General features: G+C 39.0%; 2 protein-coding genes and 1 non-coding gene across 3 annotated transcripts; 1 reads left to right on the top strand and 2 right to left on the bottom strand.

Annotated features, from left to right (window-relative positions):
• The first annotated feature begins 7,340 nt into the window (after positions 1-7,340).
• Positions 7,341-7,414, top strand: TRNAT-AGU (transfer RNA threonine (anticodon AGU)). Its single transcript has one exon. It is a non-coding gene; the product is annotated as a tRNA-Thr (tRNA).
• Positions 7,415-9,377: 1,963 nt separating this feature from the next.
• LOC143846597 (truncated FRIGIDA-like protein 1) lies at positions 9,378-15,704 on the bottom strand. The gene is made up of 3 exons (XM_077355072.1): positions 14,612-15,704; positions 10,213-10,388; positions 9,378-10,127 (listed from the first exon to the last, which is right to left on the bottom strand). Exons 1-3 carry the CDS (start codon positions 15,420-15,422, stop codon positions 9,537-9,539), a joined length of 1,578 nt encoding a protein of 525 aa, XP_077211187.1. The 5' UTR covers positions 15,423-15,704; the 3' UTR covers positions 9,378-9,536.
• Positions 15,705-16,028: 324 nt separating this feature from the next.
• LOC143845638 (uncharacterized) lies at positions 16,029-21,563 on the bottom strand. The gene is made up of 5 exons (XM_077354020.1): positions 21,484-21,563; positions 19,402-19,739; positions 18,939-19,316; positions 17,570-18,553; positions 16,029-16,397 (listed from the first exon to the last, which is right to left on the bottom strand). The coding sequence occupies exons 2-4, from the start codon at positions 19,732-19,734 to the stop codon at positions 18,494-18,496; spliced, it is 771 nt and encodes a 256-aa protein (XP_077210135.1). The 5' UTR covers positions 19,735-19,739; positions 21,484-21,563; the 3' UTR covers positions 16,029-16,397; positions 17,570-18,493.
• Positions 21,564-22,907: the final 1,344 nt, after the last annotated feature.

Raw genomic sequence — 22,907 nt, 5'->3', positions numbered from 1 at the left:
TTGATACCATCTCTGTTGAGAATTCCAATCCAACGGTTGTTTGCACCTCTGTTGTGAACAGAATTCTCAACACCATTCCAGATTTTTCCAAGATCGAACGCCTTACTGGATTGAACTATAAAAGATGGAAACAACAGATCTTGTTTGCTCTACAACAAATTGGTGCCGCTTTTGTTCTTACACAATCAAAACCATCTGAAGATTCTGCTGATTTTGAAAACTGGAATAATGCTGATTATATTTGCAAGAACCATCTCTTGAATGATTTGTCAAATGACCTTTATAACGTATACTATTCATTTGAACATGCTGCTGATCTTTGGAATGCATTGGTAACTAAATATGATTTAGAGGATGCTGGAAATAGGAAATATGTGATAGGGAATTTTTTAGACTTTGCTATGGAAGATGGGAAACCTATATCTGCTCAAATAGATGAGTATCAGTTCCTAATTGGAGAATTGGCTAAGGAAGGTATGAAGTTACCTGACACATTCGTGGCTGGTTCTCTTATTGAGAAACTGCCATTGTCTTGGAAAGATTTTAAAATCGGAATGAAGCACAAGACAAAAGAATGGACCTTAGACCAAATAGTTGTTCGGATTAAAATCGAAGAGAAAAACAGACTAAAAGATAAGCAACAAAATGCCAAAGAGTATACCTCTAAGGCAAACATTGTTGAGACTAAGAATGATGGGTCTAAGAATCTGAAACCGAAGAAGGAAAAGAACTTCAAGAAATTTGGACCCAAAAAGAAAGGAGTCTGTTTTGAATGTGGAAAACCCGGACACTACAAGAAGGACTGCCGACACCGAAAGACTGGTTCGTCCAGTGCAAGGTTAATTTAACCGAGGCAGATGTGATTGCAGCGGTTGTGACTGAGGTAAATCTGGTGGAAAATCCAAAGGAGTGGGTTCTGGATACTGGTGCTACCAAGCACATTTGTGGAAACCGAAACTCCTTCTACAACTACACCTTAGTTAAGGAAGGGGATCAAGTTTTCATGGGGAACTCACAGACCTCAAAAGTCGTTGGTAAGGGCAAGGTCTTGTTGAAGTTAACTTCAGGGAAAGTACTTGCACTTCAGGAGGTGCTGCATGTGCCGGATATATGGCGTAACTTGGTGTCTGGTGCGCTCTTGAACAAGAATGGACTAAAGCTCACTTTTGAAGCAGACAAGGCAATCATTAGCAAAAATAATGTGTTTGTAGGGAAGGGCTATAATGCAAATGGTTTATTTGTTCTTAATGTACTTGAAATCCTGAATGAAAAAGTATCATCTTCTTCTGCTTACATTGTTGAGTCCTTTGATATTTGGCATGGTAGATTAGGACATAGAAGTGCACCTTACATTAAAAGACTTTGTAATTTAGGTTTAATAAATGAAAAAATTGAACCTAGTAAAGAAAAATGTGAAATATGTGTTGAAGCAAAATTCACAAAGAAACCTCACTTTAGTGTTGAAAGAAAATCTGACTTATTAGAGTTAATTCATAGTGATCTAGCTGATTTTAGAAATCTTGAATCTAGAGGAGGTAAAAGGTACTATGTGACCTTTATAGATGATTACTTTAGATACACTAAAGTATATCTTCTTAGAATTAAAGATGAGGCTGAACAAGCCTTTATCAAATATAAAAATGAAGTGGAAAATCAGTTAGATAGAAGAATTAAAAGACTTAGAACAGATAGAGGTACAGAATACTCTATAACTAAGTTCTGTGATGATAATGATATTATCCATGAAACCACAGCCCCGTACCAACCTGAATCAAATGGTATAGCAGAACGAATGAACAGAACATTAAAGGACATGTTTAATGCTATGTTGATAAGTTCTGGTTTACCCTTGAACTTGTGAGGGGAAGCACTTCTTTCAGCTTGTTATATATATAACAGGATACCTCCAAAGAAAAAGGGTCAAATACCATATGATCTGTGGCATAACAAAATGCCTAGTTTATCTCATTTGAGAGTTTGGGGTTGTTTGGCTAAGGTTGGAATACCAGAACCTAAGAAAAGAAAACTAGGACCTAAAACATGTGATTGTGTATTCATAGGATATGCTCAAAATAGTACAGCCTACAGATTTCTAGTTTTGAAATCAGTTGAAAATATCCTTGAATATAATACTATAATTGAATCTAGGGATGTTGAGTTCTTTGAACATCACTTCCCTATGAAGAAAGAAATTCCTAAAGAACCTAGTAATGATTCAAGAAATCAACCTGAAACTGAAAAGGAATTGGATTCTGAGTTTCAAGAACTCAGAAGAAGTAAAAGACAAAGAAAAGAAACAAATCTAGGAGATGGGATGTTCACCTATCTAATAGATAAAGATCCTGTAACTTACTCTGAAGCTGTAACATCTCCAGATGCTGTATTTTGGAAAGAAGCTATTAAAGTGAATTAGATTCCATAAAAGAAAATCACACTTGGGAACTAGTAGACCTTCCACCTGGAACAAAAGCACTAGATAGCAAGTGGATATTTAAAAAGAAGCTAAGACCTGATGGGACAATTGACAAGTTTAAAGCAAGACTAGTAGCTAAAGGCTTTAGACATAAAAAGGAGATAGATTATTTTGATACCTATTCTCCTGTTGCTAGGTTGTCCACCATTAGGATATTATTAGCTATAGCTTCTATTCATAAATTGGTAATACATCAAATGGATGTAAAAACAGCTTTCTTAAATGGAGATTTAGAAAAAGAAATTTACATTAAACAACCTGAAGGATTCATTGTGTCTGGTCATGAAAACAAAGTTTGTAAACTAATTAAGTCACTGTATGGTTTGAAACAGGCATCTAAACAGTGGAATGACAAATTTGATAGTGTCTTAATTACAAATGGGTATAAGATAAATGAATCCGACAAATGTGTTTATAGTAAGTTTAATGAGGATAAAGATGTAATACTTTGTGTATATGTAGATGATATACTAATTATTGGTACTAATTTGGACATAGTAAAATCTACTAAGAGATTTTTAATGTCAAACTTTGAAACCAAAGATATGGGTGAAGCTGATGTAATCTTAGGGATGAAGATCATCAGAAAAGAAAATGAAATAATATTGTCTCAGTCTCATTATGTAGAGAGCATTCTAAGGAAATTTGGACAATATGATAGTTCACTTGCAAAGACACCTTTAGATTGTCAGGTACACCTAAAGAAAAACAAAGGTGAGATGGTATCCCAAAAGGAATACTCAAGGATTATAGGTTCAGTGTCATATTTGATGAACTGTACTAGACCTGACATTGCTCTAGCAGTTGGAAAACTTAGTCAACACACTCATACACCAGGACATGAACACTGGCAGGCTTTGACTAGGTTGTTAAGGTACCTAAAGGGTACAATAAACTTTGGACTGCATTTTAAGGGGTATCCTGCTGTCTTAGAAGGCTATAGTGATGCGAATTGGATCTCTGATTCAAGAGATTCAGTGTCTACCAGTGGATATGTATTCACCCTTGGTGGTGGTGCGATTTCTTGGAAATCGGTTAAACAAACTTGTAGTACAAGTTCCACTATGGAAGCGGAATTTATAGCCTTAGCCCTAGCAGGAGCTGAAGCCGAATGGCTCAGGAATTTTATGGCAGATGTGCCTTTATGGCCAAGGCCGGTTCCCTCAGTGTCTTTACACTGTGATAGTCAAGCTGCTTTAGTCAAGGCCAAAAGTAAGACCTATAATGGCAAAAGAAGGCATATACGCCTGAGGCATAATTTGGTAAAGCAATACTTGAGTGAGGGAACAATAGCACTCGACTTTGTAAGGTCGGAGAGGAATCTGGCAGATCCTCTGACAAAGCCACAAATAAACAAGGTGGTTTATGAGACATCGCAAGGAATGGGGTTAAAGCTCGTGGCATGAACCATTAGTGATGGACACCCAACCAATGTGAAAGGAAATCCCTGGAATTTGGTTCAATGGGTACTAACAAGTCACCGGATGGTTTGTTAACACTATCACCCCCTACTCCTAGATGCAAAATGATGAAAGATAGTGTTCACTGCAAATGAGAGAGGATGAGTTATAGACTCTTAATCAGATCATAACCTGTATTGGGTGGTATGTTACTTGCAGTGCATACTTGATGACTGACCTAAGTGAATGTGGAGGTAAGGCCGCTTCCTGTGAGAATTTAACGAGTAATTCTCTAGAACATTCATGAGAACCAAGAGGGGAACAAGGCCAAAATGTTCCAAAACTGTGAATGAATCACCAAGGAATCGAATGTAGAGTGTAGATAACAGGTTAATCAGTTACACCCACGAGGAAAGGTTGAAGGAGTCTAACTCTACCCGTACTCGGTAACGTAATCTGTTTATCCTAAATATCGGTTGAAGTCCAAAAGACACCGGTATGAATCCACTCTATTTTCTAATGTGCTCAGATACTTCCGTTTTCAATTTTCAACTGTATTTTGAATCTTGTGGGGGATTGTTAGAATTTTTGAACAAAAAAAATAATAAAAGATTTGAAAAGTCAAAGATGCTTTTTCTTTTTGTTTAAAAATTTGGAGGGAAGATTCAAATTATGTTTCCCTCTCTCGTTTTAAAGCAAAAGACTTTTGCATGTGTGGGGACTTGAACCCAAGATCTTGATGAGTGTGCTTGTGGTGTGTTTTCAAAACCAAAGGCAAATTAATAGTCCCACATCGCTTTGGAAGAAAATTCTTCTCATATATATAAGATGGAGAGTTGGAGAAAGGCTTGAGCCTTCAAGTGGCTTTAGAATTTGTTGGGTCTTGGGCTTTTAGAAGAGCACAAGCCCATATGTAAATCACACACGCGCGCGCGCTCCTCGCCGGGCCGGGCCGTGGCCGTGGTCCGGGTCTGGGTCTGGGTTTGGGTATTAAATAAAAAAGGTTATTTTTATTGCCCAAAAACGATTTTTCTTTTTACCCCATGTTTTTTATAAAGATACACCTCTTAATTGCAAAACCGTTTCAAATCTCAACAGTCACAAATATGACTGTTGGAGAGAAACGTTTTTGTCTTTTAATGGTGATTAATTATCCTCCAACAGTCATATTCTCATCTATAAAAAGAAGAGAACATCACCATTGGAGAATATAGTTTTTACAGAAAACATCAAAGTTTCTGCTTGTCTTCTTCCTTTCCTCAGTTCTGATCTGAGCACAGTTCTACGGTGATTCTGGGTGGACCAGTCAGCGAGTGCACGTGGACTGTAGCCAACTTTGGCTGTTTTATCTTGGAGCATCGGTTCGCGGATCCCGGTTCGCACCGGTAGGGGGCGTATACGATTCTTAAGGAGAGTGACCTGTGGCACGACTCAGCCTTCTTCTTCTCGATCTGTTTTACAGAAACGTTTTCTACAAAAGCTAAGTACTGATTTATTTACATTTCTAATTTCTGGATTCAATCAAGCCATATATCAGACCCTACTGGACAACATCTAATTTGTCCAACAGATAGTTCGACTTCACTTCCTTATTTCTCACAATTGTAGCAAATCCCTTAAAGCTCTCATAAGTTTGTACTTCTTAGAACCCTTAACCTCAAGTTTTCTTTCTTAAACAACTTGGCTCTTGTTTTGACACTTTCTAATGGGGACTAGCCGAGTATTAGGGCTATTAGGGCTTCAGACTTCTCTTAGTCTCAACACTGAGTCTTGTAGAGAAGATTGTCATTTTAAATTCTCGCCCAGAGAAGTCGATTGCTACAATCACAGTTTTTCATGTGAAAACCCGAATCTTCTTTGGTATGGCTTTCCCACTGCTGCTAGCTTCTTACCTTCATCAATGTGAACAATTACTGATTTCCTCTCTTTCATTATTGAGACACATCACTACCAGACTATGGTTGCATTGAACGTACACTTTGGAAATTTATTTCACAGTAAGTTATCTCTAAGTCAAGTTTCATAAGGTTACCCATGGTAGGGGTCCTGCCTAACCCCTACCATGGAAATCTGGCAGGGGTCCTGCCTAACCCCAGCTTACCCATCAAAAAAAAAAAAAGAAGGTTTCATAAGGTCAACTTGCTTTCTTTTACTATCATCTACTAATTTCTCATGGTGTCATTTGATTGTTCCACTAAGGATACCTCTATAGATCAGAGGGTTAGGGTCATCCTATGGAAATGATTGCGGGGAAATAGCCATTTTACGTTCTCGCAGAATCTCTTTTATTGGTTAGACTTGTTAGGAAAGCAAGCCTGTGTCACGGGGCATCCCAACAGCCATTCACATTGTGCCGCATGTCAAATCATATATTAATAACTATTTTCATGGCAAAAATACTTCTTTCGGTTTGAGGAATAACAAATACACCCTACTTTGGTAAAGTGTGGCACTAGATGAACTGATGAAGGGGATGTTGGAAGGATCTTGACCCAAGTGTCTTCATTGCTATTTGTGTTTAGAGAAATGCTAAACTTAAGGGCACCCATGTAAAAAACAGCCGCAAGGGCGCCCCCATTGTACACAGAAGATACTAATCAAGAATAGATTGTGCTACCGACCCCCAAAAAAAAAACAAAAACAGAGAATAGTGTGTGCTCTTTGTGTCTTAGCCTTTTGCAATTATTATGAGATTGTGTTTTTCTTGCCTTTGATCAGATTTTGTCCGTTGGATTTCTTCCATCTTAGATCTCAAGAGTACTAATCAAGAATGGTTGTAGAAAAATGGTCAATGAACTAAGGATGTGCTCCTCATTATAGTATGGAATGAATGGATGATGCAACTTGCACGTACTAAAGGTGGGCTCCAAAACTTTGTGAAGATTGAAGGCCTTGCTAACACTGTTATCATTAAGCCTTACAATGAAAATGCTTGCATCTTTCAAAATAAAATGAAACCTGATATCTTTTTAGAGAGATGTTATATGATGTGCGGCCTATAAAGCTGTACTTCTCAAAAAGTACAGTACGGCCCACTCCATAAGATGATCCAAACCATCCATTTGTTGGGCCAAAACGTAAATTGGTTGCACCCCGAAAATCATTTCTGTGGGATGATCTTAACACTCCGATCAATGGAGGAATTGCACATTATGGAAACTTCTATAGATCGGAGGGTTAGGATCATCCTATAGAAATGATTTTGGCAGAGCAACCTATTTATGTTGTGGCCCAACAAATGGAAGGTTTGGATCACCCTATGGAGTGAAACTTACCATAATTTTTGAAAAATTAGTTTATACTGCCACATGGCTAATTTTGGAAATTAGCACACCCTCCTCTCTAGTTTCGGTCAATGTTTGTTTGCATTCCGATTTCCGATTGAGCGGCACGCAATAATGAGGATTTTATTGGCATGAGCTATTCCAGTGTTATATGCATTAAATATTTAGGACTTCCTCGTCTAAGCTTTCATAGCTCAGTTGGTTAGAGCACCCGTTTAGTAAGCGGGAGGTCTTGAGTTCAACTCTCAATGAAAGCATCATGCATTTTTTCAACCGCTCGTTTGAGTGCTTAGAAGAAACATGCGACAGGTTTTCAAGTTCAACTCTCGATGAAAGCATGGTGCATTTTTTTCAACCTGTCGTGTGAGTGCTAGAGGTCTCCCGAGCATTTTAGTCATTTCCTCTTAAAAATTAAAATAAAGCCTGATAATAAATTCGCCCCCTTTAGGATAAACACTCTCCCTTCTCTCTATCTGCACATCCTTGGTGGGGCCAACGTCTCTCTCTCCTCTCTCTCTCTCTCTCCATACCCTTGGTGGGGCCAAGAGCAATCTCTCACTCTCTCATCTCTCTCCTTAAGACATACCATAATGCAAAGGTTAAAGAGGCGTTAAAGGGGGCAAATTTATTCCAGAGGGGGTCAGGTTGGGTCCAAATGGGTGGCAACCCTAGCCAATGATAAAGGCCCCCACGGCCCCTCTCCCAACTTTTGGGGGTGGCCTATTTACAATGGCCCCATCAACTAAATGGTTTAGATCTTTGAGCACTGTGGGCCCCACTTTATATTAAAAAATGCATGCACCAATGTACAGATCCAACATAACACGTATTTATTAGAAAATTTATTAGGGCCCACCTTTTTCGAAGATCCAAACCATTCGTTTGTTGAGCCTCATTGTAAATACGTGTTTCCCCCAAAATAATCTCCAATGGATGATCCTAACCCTTCGATCTGAATAGTTTTATATATGGTGTTGTCCATCTTCAGATCAGAGGGTTAGAATCATCCTATGAAGAAGATTTTATGGGCAAGCCTATTTATGTTGAGGCCTACAAATACAATGAGGCCCACCAAAGGTGAAGGGTGTAGAGAGAGAGAGAGAGAGAGAGAGAGAGAGATTTTGGCCCCACCAAGGGTACTAAGGAGAGAGAGTCATCATATTACCCGGTTAAAGAAGGGTAACGAAAGCGTTAAGGACGCGTTAAAGGAGGCGAATTCATCCTTAAGGGGGATCCCATTTTTTCTAGCAGCCTCAATCATTCTCTTTTTGTTTAGAGGATCTCTTGCATTTTTACAAAACGGGATCCCATTTTTCTAGCAGCCTCAAATCATTAGAAGACTTTACGATAACTGAGTCAGATATTTAAGATCTAACATAGTCGCTTGATTCACATCAACTACATATTCCACGAAGTGTCGAACCCTGATGTAGTAAAGGCACTCATTTAACTCCTACTTGGTAAGGGCAGAAGTTGGGGACAGTGTCAAACACTCTCCTGTTATAGTGGATGCGAGGGCAGAAGTTGGGGACAGTGTCAAACACTCCTGTTATAGTGGATGCGAGAGCAGAGGAACGGAGATTCGATAAGTGACCCGTTCGATAAGTCAGTCAAAGAACCGAGGTTGAATGTGAGGCTATGGCATTGGATTTGCCTGGACTCAGAGAGTAGGGAAATAAGTAGTCAGCCGGGAGGAGACGAGCATTGAATTTGCCACTAAATAGTGTCTGGTTAGGGGTGTCATTACCAATATAGAGAGAAAGAGCATCATTCCCAATGAATCCAAGCAAAATTCCACTTTTTTAGTGGTTTTGGGCTTGGATATTATAGGAAGGGGACAAGAGTGACACATTGGCAGACATGCAGTGATTAACCAGGAGACATCCTCGAGTCTCCAGGGATTTCAATGCTATATATTGGCAACCATACAAGGAGCTTTACTGAAGTGGCACCCAAATGCCAAGCAAACAGAACTGATTTGAGGCACTAGGAAACACAAAACATGACAGCTAGAGAACCTTGAAGAGAGGCCAAGAGTACCCCAAAAAAAAAAAAAAAACCTTAAGGCATTGCCATTAAGCAACCAGTCAATCAGCATCCTATAGACTAAACTGTCTATAGAATGAAGAAAACTAATGAAAATAAAGACCACATCTAATATGGATGAAAACCCAAAGGAGATTATAACCCATTCAATTAAGATCCACAGCAACTATGAACTAAGCCAAAGTAACAATTATATATAGATAACCATAATTGTCACAACCTATGTCAAAAGCATAAATACATTCTACGTTAGGTTTATCAAATGACTTGGAAAGTATTGCCAAGATTTGCCAAGTAATCCACATCGCGCAGACTAAGTTGAACTCCACAAAACTAAGGGTAGTATGGTGGATTATATGACGAGCCACCAGACAAAGTGTAACCACTATAGCCCAATGGCTTATTATCATACATACTAGATCCTAGAAGATGTTCCGAAGAGTAGAGATGAGACTTTGGTGGACTAGCACCAAAACCCAAAGATGTTCCCGGAAAGCTGGTACCTGGGCGGTCATAAGGCGTAAAAGTTCCTGCCATACCAGGTCCTGCCAAACCATATGGCCCAGTTGAACCAGAGTATGCTGAACCAGAATAAGAAGGAATCCAATCGACCAATGGCACAGAAGGCTGTGGTTGTTGTTGATTGGGTGCTCTTTGAGGTGCAGTCGGAGGGGGGACATAAGGGGTGGTTGTTGCAGAAGGTCGAGGCTTCTTGTTTGGGGGCCGTTGCTGGGATTTAGGTGTAGGAGGTGTGGGATCTACCAGTGCAGCACGTTTCTTGTTTGCCCTCTGGGCCTTCTGCTGCTCCAACTGAGAAATACGATTCTCAAGATTCATAGATGAAAATTCAGTTTCAAGTTTGTGCTCCTTTACGGATTGGATTACTGCTTTTACAGCAGCAATTTCTTTTGCGGTGGCTTCATTCTGTAGCAGAATAGACAGTATATAGTATCACTGAGTGCAAAAGACGATGAATTATTTGGGGAATCTATATTATGATGCTACATACCTGAGACACAGCGGAGTTATTGCCCTTTTTTCGAATTTCTTGAGCAACCTTCTTGGATTCCTTCAAGTATGCTTTCAACAAAGGTCCAGGAGGGAACTTATCCACTAGCCCAAACGCATACACGAATTTAACAGCTTGAAGTTGCTTCCCCATCCTGGCCAGTTTCTGAATAAAATCTTACACAAGGAAAAAGCTTGATGGTCACTGGAATAACTTATCCATGCTAATGAGCAAAGAGCTCAAATTCCTCATTAATTTATATAGCAAAAAACTACGAATGCAAGCCCAAAACAATAACACAACAAGAGATGGAAACTCGTACAATTAGTGACATCATTTTTACTTACCATTCAAAAAAAAAGTGACATCTTTTTGACAATTTGATATACATAGATTGGATTATAATGGATCACACCTAACATTTAACCTCCTTCAAAGGAGAAGAAATATAATATTAATATCCAAATCAGTAAAGAAGCTTGAACGGTGATTTCAAACTGATGTTAACATCACCACTATAAAACAACTAAAAAGTTGTCAGATTGTTGATTTTTTTTTGAATGGTAAAATTAGAGGGTGCAACACGGTCGGATTGTTGAGTGTTCCGTAAGAGAAATGTCTCAATGACAAATAAGTCACAAATCTACAACAAAAGCATAGGACAGATTGTCCAGATTTTACAAATAAAATAAAAAAGATGAATCGAACACGTGATCAAGGCAATGGATATAAATATGTAACAAGAGGCCAAAGAATTGAAGGATAAATCATGGCTTCAAAAGCCATTCAGTCCAGAAAGATGGTGTTTTATAATACGAACTAATCACTGGCCAACAATGTGAAGACACTGGACAGCCATCGTCAAGATGTCATTCCTCTTTTCCATACAGGATGAGCACCCAGTCAATGTCAATATTTCCATGAAACAGCAATCAATTTTTTTTCTCCGGAATGATGCAATCTAATGCATTTCATTCTTCCTCTGACATTTACAAACAAATTGCTGGTTAAAAGCAATGTTCAACAACAGGTTTAGAACTAGCCCAGTCGTGTCACATCAGGACCATCTAGTGAGCATATACCATTTAAACAATGAAACCATTTACTCCAAATGAGCAGAACAGTTCTTTATATATCTAGACTTTTCATAAAACACTCCTTGGATGAAACCAAAACACTCTCCAGCAGAACAGTTATCTAGAGGGACAATATAACAGTCTCCTTAGCAGGAAAATTTAGAACAAAAAGGAGCCAGTAACAACCTCATTAGGAATGGTATTCACTTCCAGCACATATGAATTTTGCAATTTTCTTGTTACTTCTGTCCAGCAAGAGAGAATGAATATTTAAAGGTTACAAAAATTGGCCGCACAAGAGGTTCTAGAAAGGAGCAAAGGGTAGTAGCCATTCAAAAAAAAAGAAGAAGAAGAAAGGAGCAAAGGGTAAGACATTAAAGCATTCTTCAGCCCATGAAGATGCTAGATCAGCAGGTATTCACAAATGACTAATGAATTAGATACATGGAGGATTTAAAGAAAACAAAGTGATAAAAGGAGCAGATTTCATTGAATACATCTGACCAAAGACTTCGAAAATTTTAGCCCAAATTGAAAACTAAACCATCACAGTTAGTGACATAACTCCAACAGGAGACTTCAATGCATAGTTCTGTCACCAGAGGCTAGCAATGAGCAACCAGAGCCAATGCACAGCCGCAGATGCTATTTTACAGACAAAAAAGTAGTTTAAAAGAAAGAATCAATGAATGCTGTTTTTTTTTTTAAGTAGGGCTTGCGTATTTTAATGGAATTTTGCAGGATATTATTCGCGGCACCTGCTAGTATATGAGGTGAAGCAACTCAACGTTCCTGTGTGAAATTTAAGCCTTTTTTTCCAATATAAAAGGATATGATGGAAACCCCTAATCGTGTACACATTAATCAGAGAAAGGATCCACGAAAAGGCTGTTGTGGAAATGAAAGAACATTGAAATTAAAATCCCATCAAAACATAAGAGAATTGAAGGAAAAAGATTTTTTTTTTCTTTTTGCACCATTTTTATGGTAAGCTTCGTCCCGTCAGCAGAAGCATTACACAAGCATTACAGTAGATCAACCAATGTAAGAGAAAAAACATGGTAAGGGTAGTAAAATATTGTCACAAGGGAAAATGACATCAACACTCATCTTTAGAAATGCTATTCACTTCCAGCCCAGATGAATTTCACCATTTTCTTGTTACTTCTATCCAGCAAGAGAATGAAGGAGCTCAGTCACTTGATATTTGAAGGTCACAAAATTGGTTACACATGAGGTTCCCAAAAGGAGTAAAGGGCGAGACATTGAAGCATTCTTTAGCACACGAAGATGCTAGAAAAACATGAAAACAACTGTAAAGAATTAGGTATATTGATGATGGAAAGAAAACAACTGATTGAGCAACTGGAGTCAATACATGACCACTGGTCATAGAATATTTGAAGGTCACAGAAATTGGCTGCACATGAGGTTCTCAAAGGAGCAAAGGGTGAGACATTAAAGCATTCTTAAGCACACATCGATGCTAGATAAACAGGGATGCATAAAAGAATGTAAGGAATCAAGTATATGGAGAGTGGAGAGAAGAAAAGTAACAAAAGGAACAGGTTTCATTCAATATGTTTGACTAAAGACTGGACAAATTTAAACAAATTGATAACAATACCATCTCATTTAGTTCGCATACCTCCAACAGGAGACTAAAATATATAATTTTGAAGCTATAGCACTGAGCAACATGGCTACCGGTGTTAATATATATACAAAAAAATTAGTGAAAAAGAATAAATAGAGAAAAATTGGTATGAGTAAAAATAAACTTTTATCACAAGGGAAAATTACATCAGCATTCTTCTTTAGGAATGGTATTCAGTATTCACTTCAAGCCCCTACAAATTTGCTGTTTTCTTGTTACATCTCCGGCAAGAAAGAATGAAAGAGCTTTATATACAACAATGTACTAAAAAAAAGAATCAACCAAGATTAAAAAGAGAATAGAATGGTATGGGTTAAACTAAATTTGTAGTCATGAAGGCAAAATGAGATCGACATTCCTAGAGGCAGCAAATACTAACCAGAACAAACAGGTAAGCACAGTATTTAGCCACTTAAAGAGCCTACTTGGAAGCATTGTCTCCATTGTTTTTTAAAACCTAAAGCAGCAAATACGAGATTACTACATTCAAGGAATACATAGCTTGGCATTAAAAGCCAACCAAGCACCTAGAACACAACCATGAGTGTAACACCGTGGTCATAATAGGGAATGATAAATTTTTATATACACATAGTTGAGTGCGGACAGCACAATAAGGAAAGGTAGAATAAACAACATGAATCTAAGGATATGAAGCCCAACCACCTAGAATGCTTGGAAAGAACTTGTAATCAAGATCTTCGACACAAAAATCCCACATATACAAACCAGTACAAAGGACGAGATAACTTAAACACAGAGCCGGTAAAATGACAACAAAGGAAAGGCTTAAAAAACATAACCCAACAAAGATTTACTTTGCAAAAGAAAAAAAGAGTAAGTATCACAGGACAACTACTAAAAGAAACCTAGCTAACACAGCAGAACATGACTCAAAATTTAATTGCAGGGAATATATGCAAAGCCTATCACAGAAGAACATGACTCAAAATCAAAAGGATATACAAATCTAAGGGCTGCATTTAAAATATAAGAACATGATCAATTCCAATAAAAAGATCAACAGGGAACAGATAATGAACAGAAAAGAAAAGAAAAACAAACAAAATGAGGATTGTACAAATGAAATGTGTGCCTCATGGCCAGTCCCAGGAAGCAATGGCAGCAATGCTGCTCCCCAAGCGATAGAATATGAGACTGCTCAGAAAAAGAGGAGATCCTTAGAAAGGACCATCAACTCCAAAGAACTTTATCAATGACTTTTACCAAGGAATGTACAAACACAATTCGTTTGCCCCAACATGGTAAGGAGATTTTCACCCAGTAAAATCTCCCCCGTCACAGACTACGGGAAATATCAAAACGAATATAATCTAAAAACAATCAAGCACCAAGACAGTGAAAGCGCCAAGACAGTGACATTCAAATAATTGGCGTGGTGAAAGACAGAATCTTCTAGACAAAAGGTTCAGATACTAGAATTACATGAATAAATATTTGAAAATACAGACGTCAATTAAAATAATATTAGTAGTATAGGGAGATTTAAACTATTATGCAAGGAGTAGTTATGCGGCAGTAAAGCACCCACAAGCAAATTTTGAATATCCCAACATTTTCTCTTCATCATAAAAATGAAAAATTGCAACGAAAAGAACAAATAAGTAATTGACACAGCATCTAAAAGTGTTTATTGGGTCCTTACCAGGAACTTTCTCGGTAAGATCAAGAGCCTTAAACAAATCAATCGCCTGGTTCCGCCGAGCAACAAAAAAGAAAAGATCCAATAACTCCTCTACATCAAATGCAGAAACCAATCCAAATGTAACTAAAAGCTGCATAAAACCAAAAATTTCTAAAGCGTTTTCACCCCCTGGATATTTCTTCGCCCTCTCTTTATGGGTATTTATAATCTTCCTCTTCCATTCAACTGCCAATTTCTTCGCCCTATCTTTATGGGTATTTATAATCTCCGGCGATATAAAAACCAGACGCTCTAACAGAAGAATACAACTACGTCTAATCCCCGCCAACTCCACATCCTTATCTCCCTTTAAATTCAAATCATCAGAACTATAAAAACCCTCCATGGCATCCAAAACCATCTTTCCCGGATCAGGAGCTAACCTAATCGCCTCCGTAATCTCATTCCGTAGTGTCGGAATCTCTTTCCTGTTCTCACTAATGAAACATCTCAATCCCTTTCCATCCATTTTTTCACACAGGGATTTTAGCTCCGGCCGGGGAGTCACCTCTATTGACTCTTCTTCCTGTTTTATAGATTTCTCCTCAGAGTTTTTTGCCGTAGATTTCTCCTTTAATTCTACCTCCTTAAAGCTAGTCTCGATCGATTTCTCGATTGAGTTGAAATGTGCCTCGATATCTTTCCATTGAAGGGTGAATGAGGCGAGAGAGGAGGAATGTGATTGGAGATCTTCGAAAGCTTTTCGAAGAGATTCCTTCTTAGCTGGAATGGATTTGATTGCTGCAGAAATCGACTTCGTAGAAGAAGCCATTTATGCAGAAAGATAAAAAAAACCTATGGAACGAAATCTGAAGTGATTTGTCTAGCCCTTAGAACTGGAAGAGAAGAAGAAAAACAATGCTATAATCCAAAAAACCCTAACGTTAGGGTCTGAATGGAGATGAAAAACGAAGCGGGAGTCTTAAGATCCTAACCTTAGAGCTGAAAAGAGATGAAAAAACCTTCAACTGGGGCCCTAGCTCTAGAGTATTGTAATTTCAGCATTGCAGAGCAAACCCTAGACGACGAGTTTGAGGGACGAGGGGACGGGTGTACTTATAGAAGTGATATATACGTCCCGTTTTCCCTACTTACTATATACTCTCTCTCTTAGGCTCTGTTCACTTGTTTTCCCGGGAAAGGAAAAGAAAAGGTTTCCCGAGAATCTGACGTGGCAAAAGGAAAAGAAATCCCGAGAAACTGTGAAGGAAAAGGTTTCCCACACCTGTTCACTTGCACATGAAATCCCGGGAAATTGTGCAGGAAATGGTTTCCCACGCCTGTTCACTTGCCAATTAAACATTGGTGGGAAACCTAAACATAAGAAATCATTTTAAACATTTTAATCATTTTTGTAAGATACATGTTCTCATTTGGATTACAACATAAATGGGTCAAACCTTTGAAATTTTGTTTTACACCCATCTGATATTTACATTCCCAAGGCTCCATTTTTTACATTCAGATGGGTGTAAATAGTGTGTGTGTGTGTGTGTGTGTGTGTGAGAGAGAGAGAGAGAGAGAGAGAGAGAGAGAGAGATTACATTAAGATGTTAAGAGGGATATCAAGAGCATTAAACTCAGCAACAAATGCCCTGACAGATTTTAACGAGCTAAGATCAAGTTTCAATACATCCACACGAGCAGCTTTGTTTCCATTCACAATGAATTGTTTCGTATCGTTTGCAGCCTCAATGTTCCTTGCAGCAATAATAACATGTCTCTGCACCAATTCCACTTGCTCCTCCTGGAACAAAAAAAATTCATTTGAAAGTGGTTTGGATTAGGGGTGCAAATTGGGCCAGGTTGGGTTGAGCTTTTGCTAAAAAGGGAATTTGAATCAACTCGAACCCGACTCCATTTTATGGTAAAAGCTCAACCTGAATTCTGAAAAATCGAACCGAGTTGCACCCCTAGTTTGGATGCATCTCGAAGCGGAAAGTAGATAAACACCACTTGACATAAACATCCAGTAGGAGAATATCAAATATAGCCACAATTAGTACACTTTAATTTACAACATGGTATTTTGAAATACACTGTAAATTACAACCTAGACCGTCGCAATCTTGGGTGATTTGAAATACTTCTTTGGTACAGAACTTGCTAATTGTCATGAAAAGACATCTTTTGGTTAGCCATTACATACAATTGCTTTTACAGTTATATTGGTAATGAGGGGAATTGTTCGGGCATCAAAGGTCTACAACTGGGTGTTGTACATGCAAACTAAGTATTAGAAGAAATCCAATGCATCAGAAGTAAGAAACAGGACACTAGTACAAAATCTTGTATTTAAAACAGAGTAATATCCTCAAATAGATAATTTTCATAATGGATACCTAAATAATGTATAGAATTAAAAAAAGAAAAGAAAAGTAAATACAACCACTGGAGCTGAGTTACTTCGATCGAAAGCATGGTGATTCCTCAGCAGGATTGGCACTTCTATTTTATAAGATCAATATTTTTTGGCACTTCTATTTTATAAGAACAATATTTTTTGGCACTTCTATTTTATAAGAACAATATTTTTTTACCAGAATTTCGTCAGCTCTTAAACACATAATACCAGCAATATGACCAGAATTCCCCACATACAACCATTAACAAAAGAGATATAAACCTTAGAAGGATTCATCTAACTGAAGCATGAACTAGATCTGTGCTGCATTTCTGGCAAGACATGTTCATTCCTCAGAAATGCAGCATGAGAAAATATGATAAATTAGAGGCAAAATTAAATACAGATTTTTTTAAAAACATCTAATATCAGAAAATAAACCGAAAACTGAAACTGAAACAATAGAAAAGCTCATGAGAAAAAAAAGAATGAAAGAAAAAAATCCATATAAAAAAATCAGAATGAGGAGATGAAAGCAAAACATATCCCAAATTTATTGTAACTCATAAGCTTACCGCACTTCAAGAGTAGCTTCGACTAGCTTACACCACCATGAGTGGTTCAGAACCAACCAGTAAATAAGAACTGTCGGTTCCTCTTGTTACCACGCAATAATTTATTCAAAACAAGCTTCTTGGTTGTACTTCCCAATCATAAAGTTCCTACAGTAAGCCCTTTAAATCCAGACCAATTTAGATCAGTCAAGACTGTTCTTATGAAAGAGAGACAGTAACCAGGATGAAAAGAGATAATCAACTCTCACAAAGCAGAAATATAGCAAAACTGGAAAGCTCAATTCAAGCCTTCATTAGCTTCTGAAATGTGAAGGCAAATATGATGAAATTCTTCTGGACTTGATCTGAACTAGGAGGAATTTGTACTTCCAAAGTTCCAACAAACTGAATTTCTAAGTATTAAATCCCATGCTCACATTACATTCCTTTCATCTAAATCAACAGACCCATATCCCACACTTCATAACATAGGAGCAAACAACTCCATGTTCACAATGGCAGTACAAAAATAATGACAGCCCAACCCAAAGAAAAACAGTCCACTAACAAATTGCTGACAGAAAACAGAACTGATGAGCAAGGTGGAAGATAATTTATATGTCACAAACACATACTTGTGTACTAACATAAGGTAACCTCCAAAACTATGACGTAAAAAAACAAACTTCTGCACTCCCTACATACACGAGTTAGCACTGGAGCCACAACGAAAACTAACTACATGATGAACCCGTCACATCAGAACATGTCGAGCCTTGGGAATCCAGATGAAGGTGGTTGGACTCTGCTTTCCTATCTTCTCTGGGCCCACTATTGGCTTGTATAAATGCTTGAAGGGCAACCTCTGCCTCATCCCTAGTACCGTAGGACCGGTAGCAGGCTCCACTAAACTTGTTCACTTGATCGTGACAGTCCTGCCAAGTATCATATACACCTACCTGCCTTCCCTTGAAGACCACATAAAATTTTATTTTCCCCATTAACCTACAGGAATGCAATTCAAAATAATATAATGAAAATTACATACAAGTACAAATAACCACCATTGACATAAACAACATAACCATAGTTTGTCATCATACCAAAAATTTCTCACCACCTACATAAGCAACACAAACCTGCTGGACATACCCACCAACATAACCAAAAGTTTTAAACATAACCGTATCCAAACAACACAACATAACCAACCATAACAGTATCAAACCATAACATCAACCATAAACAGAACCAAAAAAAACATAACATGAGTTTCCCACCACCAACATAAGGTTGAGAACCCACCATAACAATATCCAAAAAACCTAATTAACTTCAAAATAAGAAATAGTCAACCCCCCATCAAAACCTCTAAAATAGCGATAACTACCTCGTGACGTCCCTCGTCCTCCAGGGAAAGGAAGACCTCAGCTTCCTTATGATGGTTATGGAGGTACATGTAGGCTCTAACCCGCTCCCTGTAGGAGAAACTCTCCATGCTCATCATCGAGTCTTTAAGATGACTGAGGTCGTGCACCTCGGCAGTCGATGTGATGGCATCAGCCATCATCCTGATACTGTCGGACAACCTATCCATATTTTGTCCAAGCTTTGCATCTGCACCCCGCGTCCTCTTTCCGCTGCTACCCGGAGTAGGCACTTTCACAGCAAGAAACTCTCCTGTAGCATGATCCTCCCCAAACACATACTTCCATTCTTCATAAAGGGGGTAACGGGTGTTAAAGAACCGAAGGTGTCCGGGACTACTCTGGAAAAAAATGTGTAATTGTAAGTAATGAGTGGAAACTGATTACAGAAAAAAACAAATCATAAACAACTCTATTGGAGATTACCTGCAGGTAATCATTCTTCACTTCATTCTCAACACTTATTTTGCATTGTATTGTATCCCACCCAAAACCGCTGCGACTGAGGATAGTGTGAAGAATCCTGTAATTGGTTTTCATTGTCTTCATTCTGTTCCTCACATGATCTTTCGTGATATCCCTACCAATTCTAATGGTAAGATCATGTGCCACTGCGTTTAATGCAAGCTCTTTAAACCCGTTAGCAATCTTGTTGCCCAAGGCAACCTGATGAGCTAAGCTTGTAACAAGTAGTCTATCCTCATCCTCTCCCCAGTGATTTTTTTTCCTGGCCTTCGACACCCCTGAAGTAGACGCCATCTTACCTGTGACATTGTTCATGTAGGAAACATGATACCATCAAACAGAAGACGCAAAAATAGTACTAAAAGCAAACAAAGTAGTACTAAAAGCAAATACGCATTCATCAAAAAGACAAAGTATTCACGAGTGAACATAGTTACAACCCAAAGACAGATAATAAAATATAATAGTAAACAACAGATCATCCTAAGTATGACCACGGCGTGCCTCGAAATCACGCCACAAATGATCCATAATGCCTGTACGGATCAATCCTCCTGCTCTCACATCCTCGGCCCTAGAAATAGGGGGCAAAGGAAGCGGTGGCGGAATCTCCTCCGGAGGGGCTACTGCCAACTCACGGTCAACCACTTCAATGTACCCATCGTTTGGCATCTCCCTCCTGATGTGGTTGTGGACGCAGCAACAGGCTAACACAATGTCCACTTGCCGTTTTAAAGAATACATGGGTGGTGAATTTATTATGGTGAATCGCTTCTTCAGGACCCCAAAAGTTCGCTCGATTACATTCCTAACCCCTGAATGCCTCTGATTATATAACTCCTCAGGAGATCGAGGCCTGCGCCCCCTGATCTCGTTCAAGTGGTAACTAGGGCCGCGGAATGGAGTTATAAAATGAGTCAGGCATGGGTACCCAGCATCGGCAAGGTAGTATTTTCCTGCACTCACAAAAAGGATTATGTCTAAGTTTCATAACTCAGACCATAAACTAAAGGTAAGGTAAGGTGTAAAAAATAAAGTCTTAAGTACCAGGTGGGCATGGAATGGGTTTCGCGAGTGATAAAGCGGATGCCAAGACCCGTGAGTCTGATGCCGACCCCTCCCACCCAGCTAACACGTAAGTGAACTTCATGTCGAAGTCACATGCAGCGAGCACATTCTGAGATGGGTATCCCTTACGACACCAAAATCTGCCATTCAACTCTGCACTTACTCTTGCATGTATGTGAGTCCCGTCGATTGCACCAATGCAATCCTACAATGTACACATTAAACATCACGAAACGTCAGCATATGAACCTAAGGCCCTAATCAATTACTATGAAATATAGAGGTAATGCTTGCTACCTTAAAGTAGGGCATCCAGTTCTGATTTCCAGCGATTTGATGTGGTGTCTCCGTTGAAGGAGGTAAGATGAACAAGTGCCGGATATTTAGCACGGCATCCAAAACCTTGTTAAAATACTTCGAAACCGTCGCCCCTGACCGTCTAATTACTGCCCTAACACGGCGGTTCCTATCGCTGTGACCAAGTATTTGTAAGAAAATGGCCACTTGTTCCTCGACACAACAATGGATTGTGTCTTCGAGTAGGGCCGTGTTTCTTAAGATGGCCACAAAAGTGCGGAAACAGCGAACATCCATACGAAGCACAGCGAGACAGTGATTCTCTGCATGTGTGATACGTGTAACATATTCCCTATGGGTTAGGTACCCTGATTCGTAAGGGGCTCGTGTCCTGCGATGAAGGTTTCGTCTAATCCTAAATAACAATGCAGACGCCGTAGCCATAACTACCGCTGCTGCTCGAACAATCATCATCCTCCTATTTACTGCTTCTCGCGGCATGATGGTAGCCCTACAACACCCACAATCCCCTTTAAGACAAAACATCCAAGCGCCGAACCACCAAAAGACCCACAACCACCCATTCAAACATAGGCACCACATAGAAAGCAATCCCAAGCATAGATAATAAGAAGCCCCAAACACGACATGGAATGGGGCTTATAGGAGAAAATATACCTCAAGATCCGAACAGTAGTAGTAGGAGTGAAAGAGGGAGGGAGAACAGAAACGTCGTTCGGTGCCGGAGAGAAGAGTCTACCAAAAAAAGAAGAAAGATGTATGAGAAGGGACTTTTGAAACAACACAACACATATGAAAGTAAATTTCAGATGATATATTAGATTTGACCCGCTAGCTCATCAGAAAATAAAAGCTTTGACATAGAGAAACAGAAAATTAACACAGAAATGGCAAAGAGAATAGAAGAGAGCACATATTTTCACCAACGATTAAACTGCAAACAAATATATTTCTGAAACCATCAATCTACTAGCGATTTCGATGGCAAAAAAAATTGCAAAAGCTAATATTCCGACAGTATTGAATTCAAACCCTCCTAAGTTCTCAAAATTCTTAAAAAAAATAACAGAGTTACCATAACAATAGAACCCTAGATTTCAGTAAACCATATTCAAACCCTCACTCATCGGAAAACAACCAGATTTCACAAGAGAAACATAAAAAGTGATGAAAACAAGATTTCAAAGTGCACACAAAACCCAAAAAAAATAGTTTTAACGATGTTCGAACGAGAAATGCAACCGAACCCTAGATTTTCAGGTTTGGAAGAAGAAAAGGCAAAAGAAGAAGGAAAGAATAGCAAGAACTCTAAAATCCTGGGAGAAACATGCTTATCAGAATCCAACGCTCAAAATCATAGAATCAGAGGATTTATCGAGAAATAACATGAAAAGGAACAAAAAAAAAGCCCTAGGTTTAGACCAAAAAATCAAAGTTACAGATCAAAGACACAAAATCAAAGTGTATTATTGTAGACACCCCATTTTGACCAGACCCAAGTTTGCGTTGTCTGTGCGAGTCTCGTCAAATCAGTGAGTTGGGGTCCCAAATTGCACCCCGGGCTAGCTTAGGGTCCCACCAAGGTCCCTGTGAAATTTTGTCAAGATCCGACCACGTTTGCCTAACGAACGAGCTAAGTGTAGACACCCCATTTTGACAGGACCCTAAACCCGCGTATTCGAATGAAATCCCGAGGTCAGGCGGAAAATGAATGAATGTGGGGCCCGTTGATGTGGGACCCATTTGTGTGGGGCCCGCTGATGTGGGGTCCGCTGATATGGGACCCGCTTGTGTGGGGCCCGCTTGTGTGGAACCCGCTTGTGTGGGGCCCGCTGATGTGGGACCCGCTTGTGTGGGGCCCGCTTGTGTGGGACCCGTTTGTGTGAGGCCCACTGATGTGGGATCCGCTTATATTCAAGGAGAGAATACGGAATGTCATCATTTTCTTTTCTTTTTTAATAGCGTTTTGGTTTTCGTATGGCATCCAATGCCATGTGATGATTGTTTTTTTATTTTTTTTTTATTATTTTTGCAAAAAATGGGAAATGGGAGGAGGACATGAGGGGGACAAACTCATCATG

This window comes from Tasmannia lanceolata, unplaced genomic scaffold (assembly GCF_043159265.1).
Source record: "Tasmannia lanceolata isolate RefF3 unplaced genomic scaffold, GAP_Taslan_0.1 ptg000015l, whole genome shotgun sequence".
NCBI classification, from domain to species: Eukaryota; Viridiplantae; Streptophyta; class Magnoliopsida; order Canellales; family Winteraceae; genus Tasmannia; species Tasmannia lanceolata.
The sequence above is the reverse complement of the archived record's forward strand: the minus strand, read 5'-3'. Positions and strand labels throughout refer to the sequence as shown.